General features: G+C 36.8%; 1 protein-coding gene across 2 annotated transcripts in view; it reads left to right on the top strand.

The window, feature by feature from the left end:
- LOC150096472 (ephrin type-A receptor 4-A-like) overlaps nucleotides 1-17,609 on the top strand; it is a 709,579-nt gene that overhangs the window by 536,591 nt on the left and 155,379 nt on the right. For both annotated transcript variants that reach the window (XM_090407961.1, XM_090407962.1), the window contains exon 13: nucleotides 1,595-1,705. In XM_090407961.1, the coding sequence (XP_090264087.1) occupies nucleotides 1,595-1,705 (111 nt within the window). The remainder of the gene's footprint in view (nucleotides 1-1,594; nucleotides 1,706-17,609) is intronic.

Raw genomic sequence — 17,609 nt, forward strand, 5'->3', positions numbered from 1 at the left:
CTGATAACTTTCCATCACTGAAAGGTAGCATAATGTAGCATGTGTACAACATCAGTTCTGACCAGCTGTGTTCTGCCATCGAATATTCTGTACAAAGGATGCAGTTTGTGACATAATGGGAAGAGCAGCATACTGAACAGTACCGGCCTAGCTGGCCAAGTGGTTAGCATATCCACTCTCCAGCCAAGCGAGTTCTAATCCTGCCAAGGGCCATGAATGTTTATGATTGTCCTACTAAATTACCACATGTATTGCTGTGACCTGTGTCCTGGTACACTATAACCTTTGATGTCTTTGTGCCATAAAAAATCAACATTGAACAGTACAACTTGTGAATGCATAACGGAAGTGAATGAAAAGGTATTAGTTGTGCTTGTTTCACTTTTCTCCTTCTTACACAAACATAAAAATTACTACATCTACATTTGGTGCATCATACAGAATCTCCTGGTAGTGAATTTTGGAACTACTTTTTTTCCCTCCCTCAGATACACTTCTGAATTACACACAATGTATTCCTGCAAACTTCCACAGTATTTGGATCACAGGATTTTTACATACAAACTGACTGAGGTCTTTCTAATTCTCTTTTGACTTATTAATATGCATTGTTGTTTAATTTGTACATAAATGATATAGGAAATGGCTTAAAGGGAGATATTCAGTTGTTTGCTGATGATGCAAAGTTGGTTAGTGCAATAAAAATCAAGCTGATGTTAAGAGTTTCCAGGATGATTTAAATATGCTGGTAAAATCGGCAAAAGGAAATGGATATCAGTTCAATGTGGAAAAGTGTAAAGTTATGCATTTTGGGATTAAAAGATTATGAGCTGTGTACTACATCAATGGAACGGTACTCCAAGAGATTGATGAGACTAGGGACTTGGGGGTGTTGGTGGATAGGGAGATGAAATTCAGAGGACACGTCGCTAAGGTGTCCAAGATTGCACATATGATTACTTGGTTATTGAAGAACACAATAACATCCAGAGATAAAGAAGTTATTATTCCCCTTTAGAAGGCATTGATACTCCCACATTTGGATTACTGTGCCCATGTCTGGTCACCTGGATTCCTTGGAGATGAGGAGGCTGTGGAAAGAGTTCAGAGGAGAGTGACTAAGTTGGTGAGTGATGTAAAAAATGCTCCCTTCATAGATAGATTGAGAGCTTATGGATTGCAGAGGTTGGTTGATAGACGGAGAAGAGGGGGATATGATAGAAACATTTAAATTACTAAAAGGTTTTTATAAGATTGATGCAGGGAAAACGTTTCAGCTGTGTGATAGTGATGGAAGAACAAGAGGTCATCCCTGGAAATTAAGGAAAAGTGTGGTTAACAAGGGTGTGAGAACGAGGTTTTTCGCCTAGAGAGTGGTGAATGAGTGGAATGCATTGCCTGACTCAGTTGTGAGTTCTTTGTCTGTAAATGAATTCAAGAACAGATATGATAGTTATTGTTTTGATAGTTTGGGTCTCCTGCAATGAGTCTACTGACTCCATGGAGATACCTATAATAAATAATAATATCGCCATTTATGTTCATGTACATTCAACATAAAGACTACTTTTATTTACATTTTTATTAATTGTAGGATCTGGCTGCAAGAAATGTTTTGGTGACTGCTAAATTAGTATGCAAAATTGCAGATTTTGGTATGTCTAGAGAAATTGAAAGTGCTGCTGAGGGAGCATATACAACTCAGGTAATTTAAGTATAATTTAACTACTGGATTTAATTTAAATATAATTTAAATTATTATTCTTATATGAATACCTCAATGGAGTAAAAAGATTCATCATGGAGACTAACACTAACCTTTATACACAAAATATCTGTCATACCTCCCCTTCAACATATTCACTATTACAGAGCTCACAACTACTTCTGGCAGTCCATTTCACTCAATCGCCACTCTCTAAGAAAACATCTAGTCTGCACACCTTTGCTAACCGCTTTCATACAATACTTCCAGAAGTGACCCTTAGTTCTCTATTTGTCATGCATTAAAATTTTTCTTTTGTGTCAGTCTTAGAGAATCACTTTAGTAACTTATAAATTACTATCATGTCTCCCTCTCTTCTACCTGCTAATTGAACTCTGCAACCCACACATCTTCAATAAATATATCCTCCAGGGAACATTACACATAGACCATCACCAGCTTGGTCACTCACTGTGCACAATATTCAAGATGTAGCAGATCATAGCCTTATAAAGAGAGATAATGACATCCCTGTTTTTATTGTTAGTGTGTTGAGTAATAGGTTATGTATTTTGGCTATTTTGATACAATTTTAATAAAGATGGTATACTGTAAAAAAGCTACTGTCTTCTCCAGTTTTGTATCATCACCAAATAACTGAATATCCACACTTATCATTCCTTGTATCATTAATATACAAATTAAACAGTAGCAGCCCAAGTACAGAACCTCGATGCACTGTGCTAGTTATCCTGATTTTCTTAGATTCCTTTTAGCTGTTTTGAGATATGCCTTCTGAAATTCAACTCTCCATCCACTATTACTCTCCAATCCTTAGCTTTATCAGTGTGTGATACACAATACGTAATATTATCATCTCAAACTTAATATTGCATTTACAATTTTGCAATATTCAATTGACAACCATTATTCCTTGTCTACAATGTCAATTTATTTAAATTATCCTGCAGGTTATCTACATCATGTTTATGAGCTACTGACTTTTCCAGTTTTGCTTTAGCACCAAATCACTGAATATGCACACTTAAATCATTCCTTGTATCCTCATCATCATCATCAAATTCCTGCCATGTACCCTCAAGGGGTGTACAGGATATGACAGTACTACATGAAAAAATTACATCATTACTAACTTCCTATCTACAATTTTCCTCCAAATCAGTCTGTTACTTGTCAAGACTCCAACATTATCAGATCTTATATTTCTATCGTCTAAGGCACTTTGTACCGTATCAATCCACCTATATCTTGGCCTTCCTCTGGGTCGTTTTCCTGCCAACCTGGCAGAGAACACTTGTTTTGCTAATCTTTCCTCTCCCATTCTATTTAAGTGACCATACCATCTGAGATTAGCTCTGCTAACGCATTCCTGGATGCTGACAATGTCAAGTTCTTTCCTAATATCCTCATTTTTAATATGATATTGCCATTGATGCCATCTGTTCACACCTCTAATCTTTCTCAGGACTCTCATATCTGCGGTCTCTAGTCTTTGGTCAAGTGTTTTACTTCTGACCCAGCTCTCAGATCCATAAGTTAAAATTGGTTTGAACACAGTCTTGTAAATTGACTTCCCACGATACCAGCTTTGCTGATTCTGTTGTCTATTTCTATATTTAGTTTACCATCTTCAGTAAAAATTGTGCCTAAGTAGCTGAAATGTTTTACTTGTTCCACAGGTTCTCCATTCACAACACAGTTGACATTTTCAATGATTCTGCCTATTTTCATTGTCTTTGTCTTTTTATTGCTGACCTTCATACCATATCTATTACAACAGCTATTCAATTTAGTCAGAGAATCTTGCAGACTTGTAGCGGATTTATTTAGAAGTATAACATCATCCGCATAAAGCAAAGAGCTGACATTAACATCTCCAATTTTGATATCAGGTTTAATACCACATTCCTTCATAATGTGATCCATATAGATAATGAATAACAGAGGGGATAATGTACATCCTTGTCTCACACCAGATTTAACATTAAACCATCTTCCTGTACTTCCTTCAATTCTAACTGCTGACTCACAACTCAAATAAAGACTGAATATTGCTTGATATAATGCCCCACTGACACCATATAACTGCAGTGTATTGAATAGCTCCTCTCTTGGCACCTTGTCATATGCCTTTTCCAAATCGACAAAACTTAAATACCGATCTTTGTTATATTCCCATGCTTTCTCGACTATTTGTCGTAAAGTGAAGATCTGATCCTGACAGCCTCTATTTGGCCTGCATCCAGCTTGTTCTTCACCAAGCTTTTCTTCCACAATTCTTCTCAACCGTTTCTTAAGTATACTTGCATAGATCTTGCCAGGAACACTCAGTAGGGAAATACCTCTGTAATTCTCACATTCAGTTTTATTTCCCTTTTTATATATGGGTACTATGAGAGCTCTACTCCAATCATCGGGAATTCGTCCCTCTGTCCAGGCTTTCTGAACTATGCAGTGCAGCCACTGTAAGACTCTTATACCACCATACTTCAGCATTTCTGGTCAAATATCATCTACTCCTGCTGCCTTTCCACATTTCAAGCCTTTGATGGCTTTTTCTACTTCAAGTATGGATATGTATTCCTGACTGCATGCCTGGTCAGTGTTTTTTATCACTGTGCTGTCATCACTGCTTGTTTCATTTAGCAGTTTTTCAAAGTAATTACTCCATACTTCAAGGATATCTTTTTCTCCTGTTTTCATTTCACCTTTATCATCTCTAATTCCTTTTACAGCACTCTTTCCTCCATTCCTAAGCTTCTTCAACAACCTCCAGAATATTTTGCCACCTTCTTGATATTTATTTTCTATATTCTTGCCAAAGTCCTCCCATGACTTTTGTTTAGCTAGTTTTACACACTGTTTAGCTTTCTTACATTTGTCTCTGTATTCTGTAAGAGTAAAAGCTGACTTATTTGCCAGGAACTTTTGATATGCTTTCTTCTTTTCCTTCACTGCCTCTTTAACTTCCTGTATCCTTAATATTCAAATTAAACAGTAGTGGCCCTAGTACAAAGCCTCAAGGCACTCCACTAGTTGTCATTTTCCTAGATTCTACTCCACATATATTACTCTCTGGTGTCTGTGTGTCAGCTATCAGTGCCACCAGCTTTAGATCCATTTTCATTTCTTCCAAATTATAATAGTTTTCCATGCAGTATTCTGTGAAATGTCTTTGCAAAGTCTAGCTGCATCATTGTGCAGGCATTTCCCTTATCTAATTCTGATGTCATCATTATAAAGTGTTAATAAATTATTAAGGCTTTTACAAAACCTTGCTGCCTATCATTGAGAATGGTATTCCTACCCACCTGTTTCTGGATTTTACTTTTAGCCAACTTTTCCAATTTTTCTTATTATTATTTCATATTAATTTATTCAGCTAGCTTTCTACTGTACCTTCTTCATTAAAATTGTATCGAAATAGCCAAAATACATAACTTATTCTATATCATTATTACAGAGAATGTAGTTGATTCGTTTTGTTTCCTGCCTATTTTCATAGTTTGTCTTTTTGTTGCTGACCTACATACCAAATTTGTCACATCAGTTATTATTTAATTTTGCTGAAGATTTTTTGAATATGATTTAATAAATAATAAATTGTGAGGACAACACAACAAATTCTGGCAATGTTGCAGAGGACACCGACTTGTAGAAATAAGGAGATTCTAGTTCCATATAAGGCTTTGATTAGGCCACATATGGACTATTGTGCATGCACAGATTTGGTCACCTGATTTTCAAAAGTACAAAGATGTTGGAAAGGGTCCAGAGGCAGTGGACTAAGGTAATTTCTGATATTTGAAATGATGAATATGAAGAAAGGTTTAGATGATGCAATTTACAGAGTCTAGTGGATAAGAAGAAGAGGGGTGATATGATAGAGATGTACAAGTTGGTAAGGGGTTGTTATAGGATTAACGTTTTAAAGGTTTTTCATAAAATGGTGGGAGATCGGAAGAACAAGAGGGCATCTGTGGAAGCTGTATAATGAGGTGTGTGAGAGAAGCAGGTTTTTGGCATGGAGAGTTGTGAAGGATTGGAATACATTGCCTGAGAGTGTGGTGACTGCAGAGAATATTGAGTGTGTTTAAGGCATGGTATGATGAGCTGTGTGTATGACAAAAGGACCTCCTAGATGAGTCTTTGACTCCATGGTGTCTTTGGATGATGATGATGATAATAATAATAATAATAACACAGTTCAAAGAGATTAAAAATCAACTAAAAAACTGAAAATAGAACTTTTATTAGATCAGAGAAGGTTAGATTTATTTAATGCAACTTAAATCTACCTTGTGAACACAAATTGTTCATCTATCAATGAGAATTCTTATCATTCTTCTGACATTTTGAACCTTTGCTTGTCTAGCTTTCCTTCCGCATACACAGTAGATGCCAGGTCTCCTGTTGGTACTCCAACCATTAGCTTGTCCATATTTCCTTTTCTATAAATCAACTTCTGTCTAGCTAGTTTCAGCCACCTGTTCTTTCTATCATCTGATTATTGTTACTGCTTTTAATAAATTTAGTTTAATCCTTTATCCAAGTGTGAGCAAACAAAGTTTGCACCTGAAAGTATCTTTAGGACTGGGGTGAGGTGGTACAACACCAGGCAACTCGTTGCAAAGGTGGAGCAAGCTAACATCACTCCTATCTCAGTATCTCCCATAATGCAAAACACATCTCCTTGCGGATATGTATAATGTTATGCATTAAGGGAAGGGCCACTACCCAGACTAATTTCAACCTTTATTGAGGTCTCTTCAGTGGGAGCCAGTCCCAAGTGGAGATACCAGGCAGAAGCATTAGCAAGGTCATCTCTACCTATAGGAGTTGCCAAACGGTGTGCCACCTTTTTATTAAATTACTCTGGATTTAGAGAAAGATGTTGAAAGTTTATTTTTCACTTGGTTAGATTATAATAAATTTAGTTTAATCCTTTATCCAAGTGTGAGCAAACAAAGTTTGCACCTGAAAGTATCTTCGGGACTGGGGTAAGGTGATACGACACCAGGCAACTCGTTGCAAAGGTGGAGCACACAGACATCACTCCTATCTCAGTATCTCCCATAATGCAAAACACATCTCGTTGCGGATATGTATAATGTTATGCATTAAGGGAAGGGCCGCTACCCAGACTAGTTTCGACCTTTATTGAGGTCTCTTCACCACTTACCCCAGTCCTGAAGATACTTTCAAGTGCAAACTTTGTTTGCTCACACTTGGATAAAGGATTAAACTACATTTATTATAGTCTAACCAAGTGAAAAATAAACTTTCAACATCTTTCTCTAAATCCAGAGTAATAAAAAGGTGGCACGCTGTTTGGCAATTCCTATAGGTAGAGATGACCTTGCTAATGCAGAAGCATTAGCAAGGTCATCTTTACTTTTAATAAACGTTTTAATAAAAGACCTTTATTGAGGTCTCTTCAGACCTCAATAAAGGTCGAAACTAGTCTGGATAGTGGCCCTTCCCTTAATGCATAACATTATACATATCCGCAAGGAGATGTGTTTTGCATTATGGGAGATACTAAGATAGGAGTGATGTTAGCTTGCTCCACCTTTGCAACGAGTTTCCTGGTGTTGTACCACCTTACCCTAGTCCTGAAGATACTTTCAGGTGCAAACTTTGTTTGCTCACACTTGGATAAAGGATTAAACTAAATTTATTATAGTCTAACCAAATGAAAAATAAACTTTCAACATGTTACTGCTTTTCTCTGATCACATGACTGACATATCCTTAATGGAATGAGCCTTGATCCCCTACTCTGCTATGTAAGCCATGGCTCCTAGTTAAAACAGAATCCTGAAGTTGGATACTGCTCTGACTAAAGAACTGAAATAATCCTTGCTAGAATGAAGGGCTGTTCATTTTTCACTTGAAACAGAATCTCCCAACCCATTTGTTTCACTAATGGGCTGATATGTAATATACAGTCTCTTCCTGTCAAACCAACCTTGCCTTCTCATGTGCTTGGCTTTTTTCTACAAAGGACACTCTGGCAACCTAGTTAGTATTCTCACTGCTAAGGATACCTTCTTGATTTGGAAGAAATGCTAATTGGACACACTTGGTAGTAGATGACTTTCATTTCCTAGTGAAATACTATCACCAGCTTTTTTGGAAGCTTAAAGTGGTGAATGCCATGTTTGGTCTTCTGAGTAGGCTTTTGGTTTCGACCCCCCCCCCCCCTTCTCCTTGCAGTGTGAGTGATAACTACCTTCCCTTTCAGAGATTCTGTCCAGTCATTATGCAAATGCTCTATTTCTGCAGAATTCCTTTTCTTTTTTTGTATTTTCATGATTACTGCCCTATCAAGTTGGTCAGCACTATTTTCTCATATGGCAGTGAAACCTGAAAGTTTAAAATAGAATGGAGAAAATCAGGAGAGAACTTTATCCAGCAATGGACTAATCCCAGTTGAAGAAGATTCCCCCTAGCTCTTAACATGAAAAAGACAAGCATTTGCTGGTCAACATTTATAAACAGTTATATTTCTGGCACCAAATATCCATCCTTCCCCATACTGTTTTTCCAAAGGACTACAAATTACATGTATTAAAAAAAAAAAAAAAAAAAAAAAACATTAGTAGATTGCTTCCTTTTCTCTGACTCCCCCCACAGTATTCTTGTGTTAAAGCCTTTGTTACTTCTCATGTGCGAGTGTGTGTGCATGCAATAATATCCATGTATGTATAAAGAAGATAGCATACAACCTTGATTTATACTCAGTTTAAGATAGTTTTATTTTACACTGTTCAGTTTTAACAGCCAATTTCTAATTTTTATAAGACATCTCAATCTGTGAAAACTTATATTTACATACCTGTTTCGTGTTTTAAACAGGATTTCATGTGGTACTTTTAAGTTTTTTTGAGATCAAAAAAAGTTTAAATAACAATGCACCTGCTTTTTCAAATATTGGTCATAAGGTAAAAATAGATTCATTAGCTTTTCATTAAACCTTACTCGAGGATGCCTATTTTTGACTTTGTTGAGATCCAATACCTGACTTTTCACTGTTTACTCTGGTTTGCTGACTAAAACTTGCTGTATAACTAGGCATTGATCCAATCAGATGATATTTTGGTCATTTAAGACCCAAATTCCTAGTGCTACAGTCTCCACATTTTCAGGATCCAATTGGATATGTAACATGGTATACCTTATGAAGGTGAGAATTTTCCATTGAGTCAGAGATTAATTGGTTTTCTGCATTCTTTGTAGGTTATGTGGAGAGCTCTTACTAGTTATCTAACTTTTCATTATTAGTTTAATAATAATTTTTAATATGCATTATTGTTTCAGAAAAGAAATAATGCTTCATGATATTTTGTGCATACCAAATGTTTCAATTAATAACTAATGATTTTTATATTGAAATAAATGTCCTGGGAATATATGAGGCATATAGAAATACTCTGAAAAAAGAAATAATAATGGTAAGTGCTTGCTGTATTTCTTTTCAGGACATGAGCCTAATTATCACAAACACTATGTTTCAGCATAAAGATGTACACAAATATAAGAAAAAAAAGTCTTATTGACATGTTATGGTTGATAGTGTGGAATATGCTGGTGTGGAATACCAGAGTATACAAGGGATTTGAAATTGGAAGTGATCATAACTTAGTTTTAAGTAGGAGAAAGATGAATATCATATCAAAAAGAAAAATATGTTAGAAATTTTTTTCAAAATAATTAGAGTTGAACTGTACTCATTTATAGAAATATTAATCAATTAAAAATGAAAGACGTGTGGACAGACTTATGTGTTCGTCGAACATGTTGTTTATTATTTTAACGGTATAATAGAACACAGAAACTAAGTAAATAATTAATTTATTGACTTGATGCTGATATTTCGCTGGTATTATAACCAGCATCTTCAGAGCACAAAAACACTGTTTGTCACAATACGCGAGACTAAAACAACATGGTATACTTAACCAAAATTGTAGCAGCAACACAAAGACTAGAGTCCTGATTTTGGCGCCCTCTATCTGAAAAAACAACTGAATATGAAAACAAAATGCACACACTATTACAAGATCAGTCAACATACAAAATTATAGATCGCAATCCTACCAACACACAAAAGAATAAGGCACGAAAACTATTAAAAAAAGTCACTTCCTGGCCCAAAGACACAGTTAACAAACTCAAACCTTTCCATGTTAAAACACCGAGGATCTATGGATCACCAAAAATTCACAAACCAGGCACACCCCTACGCCCAATTGTGGACAGTATAAATAGTCCCACATACAAACTGGCTAGACATTTAGCGAAGCTACTAGCCACTCTCACTAACAATTCTCCCTCCTTTATCAAAAATTCAGCACACCTAAAAAGCATCTTACAACACCTCACCCTAAAAAGCTCAGACTTATTAGTAAGCTTTGACATCACTTCACTATTCACAAATGTACCACTAATAGAAACCCTCAATCTACTGAAGTCACACTTCCCCCCGATATATTTGAACTATTCAAATTCACAATACATGCAGGATATTTCACATGGAAAGGGAAAATATACAAACAAATTGATGGGACAGCCATGGGCTCCCCCCCTAGCCAACTTTTATATAGAACACCTGGAAAAACAAGCAATCAATACAGCCACTCTCAAACCAACACTTTGGCTACGCTATGTTGATGATGTGCTTGCTATTTGGCCACATGGCCCTGAGACATTGAAAACATTCTTAGCACATTTAAATAGCCAACATCCAAAAATCCACTTTACTATGGAACTGGAAGCCAACAACTGTCTGCCCTTCCTGGATACACTCATCACATGTCTCCCAGATGGTTCCTTATCATTTTCAGTTTTCAGAAAACCCACACATACAGGCAGATACTTACACAAACAATCACACCATCATCCTTCTCAACAATATGGCATATTAAAAACGCTAACCCATAGAGCGAGAGCAATCTGTTCAAATGACAAGGCTCTGACTGCTGAACTGACTCACTTACGCCACACCTTCTTGGCCAACGGCTACAATCCACAAAAAATAAACAAAATACTAAACACTCCTAAGAAACCCCTCCCACCATCTACCACAGAGAACTACAACAAAACAGTCACCATCCCCTACATTAAAGGCACATCCGAAAAGATCTCAAGAATCCTCAATAAACATAAACTACGCACCACATTCAGACCATGTAGCAAATTAGCCACCCTCATCCGCTCACCCAAGGACAGCATTCCTCCTTTATCACATCCAGGAGTCTACCAAGTACCCTGCTCATGCAATCAAGCCTACTACGGTCAAACAGGAAGAACTGTGAATATCCGCATCAGCGAACATAAACGATACGTCCGGAAATATCATTATGGGAAGTCGGGCCTAGCAGACCATGCTCTGGATACCCCTGCACACAGGATCAACTGGAAAAACACAAAAGTACTACACAGAAACCCATATAAATCAGAGAGATTGTTCTTAGAGGCGACAGAAGCCCTAAAACACACTCCAAATCTCAACAAATATGGCTGTATTAACTTGCCGAAGATCTGGGAGACAGTCATATTAAGAAAAAACTAGCACTTTTCTAGGACTCTAGTAATATATGATAGCGTTTTTTTTTTTTTTTTTTTTTTCAGATAGAGGGCGCCAAAATCAGGACTCTAGTCTTTGTGTTGCTGCTACAATTTTGGTTAAGTATACCATGTTGTTTTAGTCTCGCGTATTGTGACAAACAGTGTTTTTGTGCTCTGAAGATGCTGGTTATAATACCAGCGAAATATCAGCATCAAGTCAATAAATTAATTATTTACTTAGTTTCTGTGTTCTATTATACCGTTAAAATAATAAACAACATAAAAATGAAAGAGTTGGCAACAAGGAGCTAACTCTGGAGACTCAGAGGCAAACTCTGAAGAAAACATTGATTGATTCAACTAGAAAGGCATGTGGTGGAGTTGTTTGCAAAAATAGAAAAATTGGAATGGTGAACACAAGAAGTTAGAGGCAGTTCTGGAAAAGAAGAAAGCATATTCAGAGTTCCTAGCAAATAAGATGGCAGATGTCATGAGAGAGAGAGAGAGAGAGAGAGTACAGAGAAAAACATCAGAGAGCTAAACAAAAATCATAAGAAGATTTTGGTAAGAATATCAATGAGTAAGAATATCAATATAAAGGTAGGAAAATATTGGCGATGTTTACATACATACCTACAGGCCTGTTGGTATTAATTCAATAGTTAAGATTTTGGAGAAGGTAAGAACTCATATACAAAATTAGGTACAGGAAGGCAATATTGTTGATGAGGACCAGCATGGATTTGTTAAAGGGTGCTCTTATTTTAGTAATCTGGTTACCTTTTCCAATAGAGTAACAAGAAAAATGAAAGAAGATAAGGCATACAAAGCCATTTAACAGAGGGCCACACAACAAGCTTGTTTTTAAATTGCACCATATGGATTTGGATATGAGGTTAATGGATTGGATTGGTCGCTGACTTTCTAATAGATGTTAGAGAATTGCACAAGGTTGTTTGAAAAGTTTGGTAAATTTTCAATAGACAGTGACACAATTCATCCAGTGTCGGCACGTATCATCTTTTTCATGACTCCTGGGAAAATTTTAGCCACGTGAGACACGTAGTTCTTGTTTGGCAAACATTTAAAATGACTGTGTTTGCATTTTTCATAAAACTGGAGAAAAATGAGTTTCGTGCAGGGATAAAATACTTTTATTTGAAGAAGTGGACAGCAGTGCAGATTAAAGCTGAGTTAGTTGCAGTTCATGGGGACTTTGCACCACCATTAAAGACTATTTATTTTTTGATAAATAAGTTTAAACGTGGTCGTAAGTCCATCAAAGATGAAGCACGCTTCGGACGCCTGACTGAGGTTACTGTTGTGACCTCACTTGGGCATCTGTGAAAAATGCATGCAAAAAGAAATTTCAAAGCAGTGTTTGGCGATGTTTAATCACAATTTGTAGGATTTTTTGCATTGATTCGTGACTGTAGACAAATTCATGTTGGAGGTTTAATGGAATATTATCAGCACTGAGAAAGGATTAAAACTAATTTTAATACTTCCAATATTTCGTCTCCATCACAGAGACATCTTCAGGGATTACAAAAAACTTTTTGTAACAACACACAAATACAATACAGTAGTGAGTGAAACTAAAGTCCTATCTAGGTGGTGTGCCCTCTGGGCATTTGCAGGTGGCCTAGGATGTAAAGAGGGATCTCTGATAATTAATGTTTCCCAAATTTTGGAAAGTTTAATGCAACTGTATTTGTTTAAATTAGGTTGATTCCTGAGTGCAGATGAAGATTCAAAGAACAGTCTTTCTTTTTCGAATTTACTATGGTGGAACATGGTGGTTTTTTTCCAGGAGATCTTGTGGGTTGTATCCAAAGCATGGTCTGCAAGGGCAGATTGACTATAATCATGATTGCAGATGTATGACTTGTGTTCAATGAAGTAAGCAAGTTTACAGTACCTTGTGCCTGTAAACTTGCTTACTTCAGACAGACAGGCAGTTCAGCAACCAAGTTTACAGGCACAAGGTACTCTATATACCCCAGGCACTGAAAGAGAAGGGAGCTGATCTTTGGTGGAATAGATAAGGGTAGCAAGTTTATGGTGGGGCTTAAAAACTGCATGCAGGTTGTACTTTTTTAATGATCTGGCACAGATGTAAGGTATGGTGATGGAATTTCTGAAGTCCTTCTGAAGAGATGGTCGGGGAATGGGGAAGGACTTGATTATTTTTTTAATTCTGTGGTCACTGTAGCCATTAGAAAGGAAGGTGCTATGTGTGTTTAAGTTCGGTTGAAAGGGCAGTTTCACTGGAACAAAGATAGTGGGCGCTATTGGTTAGAGTTTTAATAATGCCATATTACTGAGTGGGGTGGTGGTGGGAGAGTTTGGGAATGTATATGCCTGTATGAGTAGGTTTTCTGTATACAGAGAAAGAAAGGTTACCATTAGGAAGGCGTGTTACTAAGGTGTCTAGGAAGGGTAAACTATTGTTATTTTCCTTTTCCATCGTAAACTGGATTTTTGGATGTAGACTATTCAGGTGACTGAGGAAGGAATCTAATGTGTCTGGGCCATGAGGCCAAATAGAGAACATATCTTAGCCAGATAGAAGGTTTTAGAAGGGAAGAGTCTATGGCTCGTTTTTCAAAATTTTCCATGTAAAAATTGTCAAGAGAGGGGAGAAACCCATGGCAGTTCCCTCTATCTGTTTGTAGATTTTGTCTTCTTCTAAGAAAAATAACCAGCATTGATTGCAAGGTATGACATGGTAAGATATGGTAAGGACCAGTGACAGGGGTCAAAGAGTTAGCTAGCTGCTTTGACAATTTGTAGCAAGGTGCATTGGTGGCATCTACTATAGGTCTTAGGGGAGAATTAGGTTTGTGGATTTTAGGTAAACCATATATACGGGGGGGGGGATGAGAACTGAATGGTTTGAGTTTTTTTTTGTAATGTCAGGAGGACACTTTTTAAATAGGTTTTTAATTTTTTTTTTGAGTTTTTGTGGGATCGTATTCAAGTGCAATGTAGTGATCACGGAGAGTAATATCCATTTTCCGATTATATTCTGAGGCGTTAAGAATGACTGTACAATTACCCTTATCAGCTCTGGTGATGAAAATACTTTTTTCTTTCTATGATTTTCTGAGGGCAGAGAGTTGTTTGGAAGTAACAACCAGGAGAGGATGTAAGATACATCAAGTCTGATGTTATTGGCTGTTTCTAGAGCTAAGTGATAGATTCCGCGTTCGATGTTGTACACAATATCTAATACCGGAACTTCTTTAGGTGCAACTGCAAAATTGTGTTTGAGGCTTAGGGCACTAACGGCATCTTCACTGAGTCTTTTAGCTGGTAGGTTGACTACTGTATGGAGTGGTTCAATTGAGGTAGCAGTTTAGATTTTAGATTTACAAAGGTTATTAAACTTTTTGATGTGCTTATTTTTTATTTTTTGGAATTCTTTCTGATAGGAAGTTTCTGAGATGCCAGAGAGAATGGACTAAAGTTCAGGATTGAGTATAGTGGAGAGTTCTGATTGTAATTAGCCAATGGTGGCGTTTGTCGTAGTGAGGCTGGCTCGAGTCTTTCTGAAAGCGACAATGGTCAGCTCTGCAAAAAGACCACAAAGTAATAAGCATTGCATTGTCCAGAATGTTCAAATACCTTTCAGAGGTCTGAAGTCAAACCAGGAAAAACAGGACCATACCACCTCTGAATTTTAATAGTTGAAGTTACACACTCTGGTAAGAGGTGTTCACCAGGCATCTACCACACCCATCTATTTGCTCGGTAGAGGGTGTAGCATGATTTGCTGCTTCATAACACAGCTATCCAAGCTTCGAAGGCCCACTATATGCTCTTTGCACCACTGAAGATGATGCTGCGTGTTGGTTCGGGTAATGTGGGGCTTGCATATTGTGATCCTACCATGGAAACTTATGTTGTGAGAATCAGTTCTGAATGTTTTTGTGCAGATTTATTCTGCATTTAATGTATCAGCTGACGAATGGGTTTTTTACATATTATCTTTTGTGGTATCCTACAGTCATGTTTGATGAGTGCGGTGGGTCATCCATTGCGGGTTGCACTTCTAGTTGACTCCCTGCACTTCCATCTCAGTATATTGTCACTGATTAGATCAAACACTGGATACCAGAGATATGAGAAAGATTAGGGAACTGAACAGATGTCATCAATGGCAGTATCATATTTTTAAAAATGGAGATATTATGAAAACATTATCAGCATTTAGTAATGAGTTAGCACAGCTTCGGTTAGCAAAACAAGTGTTCTTTGCTAAGATGAAAGGAAAAAAGACCTAGAGGAAGACAAGATATAAGTGGATTGATATGGTAAAAAGTGCATTAGAAGACAGAAATATAAGATGTGACAATATTGGAGTCTTGACAGATAACAGATTCATTTGGAGAAAAATTGCTGATGGACAGTTATCTCTGGGAGTAATGATGTAACTTTTTCATGTAGTATTATCATAATATCCTGTAAATTCCCTGAAAGTATATGTCAGGAATTTAATTATCACAAATTGTTGAAAAATCACAAGAGTATATATACCCTTTATAAAGGAATATAACAAGGGTAAGCATATGATATAGTACCAAGAGAAATCTTTTCAAAATTATATGAAGTGGAAAATTATACAGAATACGTAGTCTATGTTTAAATTATAAATCAGCAGTTAAAATTGAAGGAAATCAGGTGTAAGACAAGAGCACACACCATCTTGGCTGTTATTCATTTATATGCATCACATTATGAAAGAAAGTCCTATAAAAAAACTTGAAATGCAAAAATTAAATATGAAAAAATTTCAAATGTTGAATATGAGAAGAGATTGGCCTTGAGATTCAAGGAAAATCCATAGGAATTCTTTTGTTATATGGCCAGTAGGAGGAGGAATGATTGTTGAAGAATGACATTGATAGCCAAAGATGGCAATAGTGTGTATGATATGGAGTTGTCTAATGATAAGTTTATTAGGGTATTTCATCCTGGAGATGTAGGTTTTAATACTAGAGGGATTGGGAGAGTTTGAGTATTAGAAATGCAAGGGAAGTGTATGTGTTTCAAATGCTGAGTACTCTTGGATGTCAATAAAGCAGTGTGACTGGATGGAATTGCACCATGTGTTCTAAGGTAATGTACTAACAAACTGACAGCTCTAGTGACTTGGCTTTTCAGGGAGAGTCTGGCTACAGGAAAGGTGTCCAAGATGTGAAAGGATGGGAAGTGCCATCAATTAAGGGTGGTAGTAGAATGGAAGTGTCAAACTACAGACCACTTTATGTCTCTGTAGTTAAGATTTGGGAGAAATCAGTGAGAGATCATATATATCATTGGGCAGAGAAATGTCATGGAAGTCAGCATGGATTTGTTAAGAGTCAGTAGTGTTTATTAATCTGCTTGCTTATCGTAATAAACTAAAAACAGCGTTTAATGAGGGAGAGGTATATTACTACCATTTTTTTGATTTTACAAAGGCATTTGACTGGAGAACTTTTTCAGTTGTGATGAGCCCTCTGGATGAAAAGGCCTGAATTTGAATCCTGTCTACAACATGAAGAACTCTAATCAGGTCTTTACAATCAAATGGTGAGTTAACTGGTATCAATGGAGTAATAGGTTTTTTTCCTCCCAGAGACTTGAGTTTTTTGTCCCTCAGAACAGGCAAACAAGCCTCGTGAACACACAATTTTGCAAACATAAAAACAGTTATCCCTAGATGAATGTAGGAGAAGAATAGTAAGCTGGCTGCATTAAAATTGCCTAAAGCATAATCAGAGGACTCAACCAGTCTTGAATGGATGGATGGGATTTGATTGGATGCTACATGATAAGCTGATATTTAAGTTACAGATTCAGGTTAGTGAATTGGATTAGGATTGGCTGTCCGAGAGATATCAGAGATTTGTTTTATGAAGGTGTTAGTACTGAGAGTAGTATTGTTTAGCCTTGTTATCAATGATATTGTCAATGGATTGCTTCTAGTTGTTTACAGATGATGTGAAGTTGGATAGGGTTATTAGTAATGGTGTAGATGTGATTGCCATTCAGGAGGATTTAAATAAACTGGACCCATGGCAAATGAATAGGGTAGTGATTTAATTCAATGAAATATAAAGTCTTGAAGTTTAGGATCCATCAATGGAAGACTGCATACTCTGGAGGAGGAACTTTACTAGAGGAAGTTATTGAGGCAAGGGACCTTGGAGTGATATGATTGCTACAGTACTGAGGAGGACACAGAGAATCACAGCTGATATGTTGATCTGTATCCAGTGATTCCATTGTATAAAGCTCTGATAACCCCACACCTGGACTA

Source organism: Typopeltis vanoorti, chromosome 18 (assembly GCF_054136105.1).
Source record: "Typopeltis vanoorti isolate ZY-2024b chromosome 18, IOZ_Tvanoo_1.0, whole genome shotgun sequence".
In the NCBI taxonomy this organism is placed as follows: Eukaryota; Metazoa; Arthropoda; class Arachnida; order Uropygi; family Thelyphonidae; genus Typopeltis; species Typopeltis vanoorti.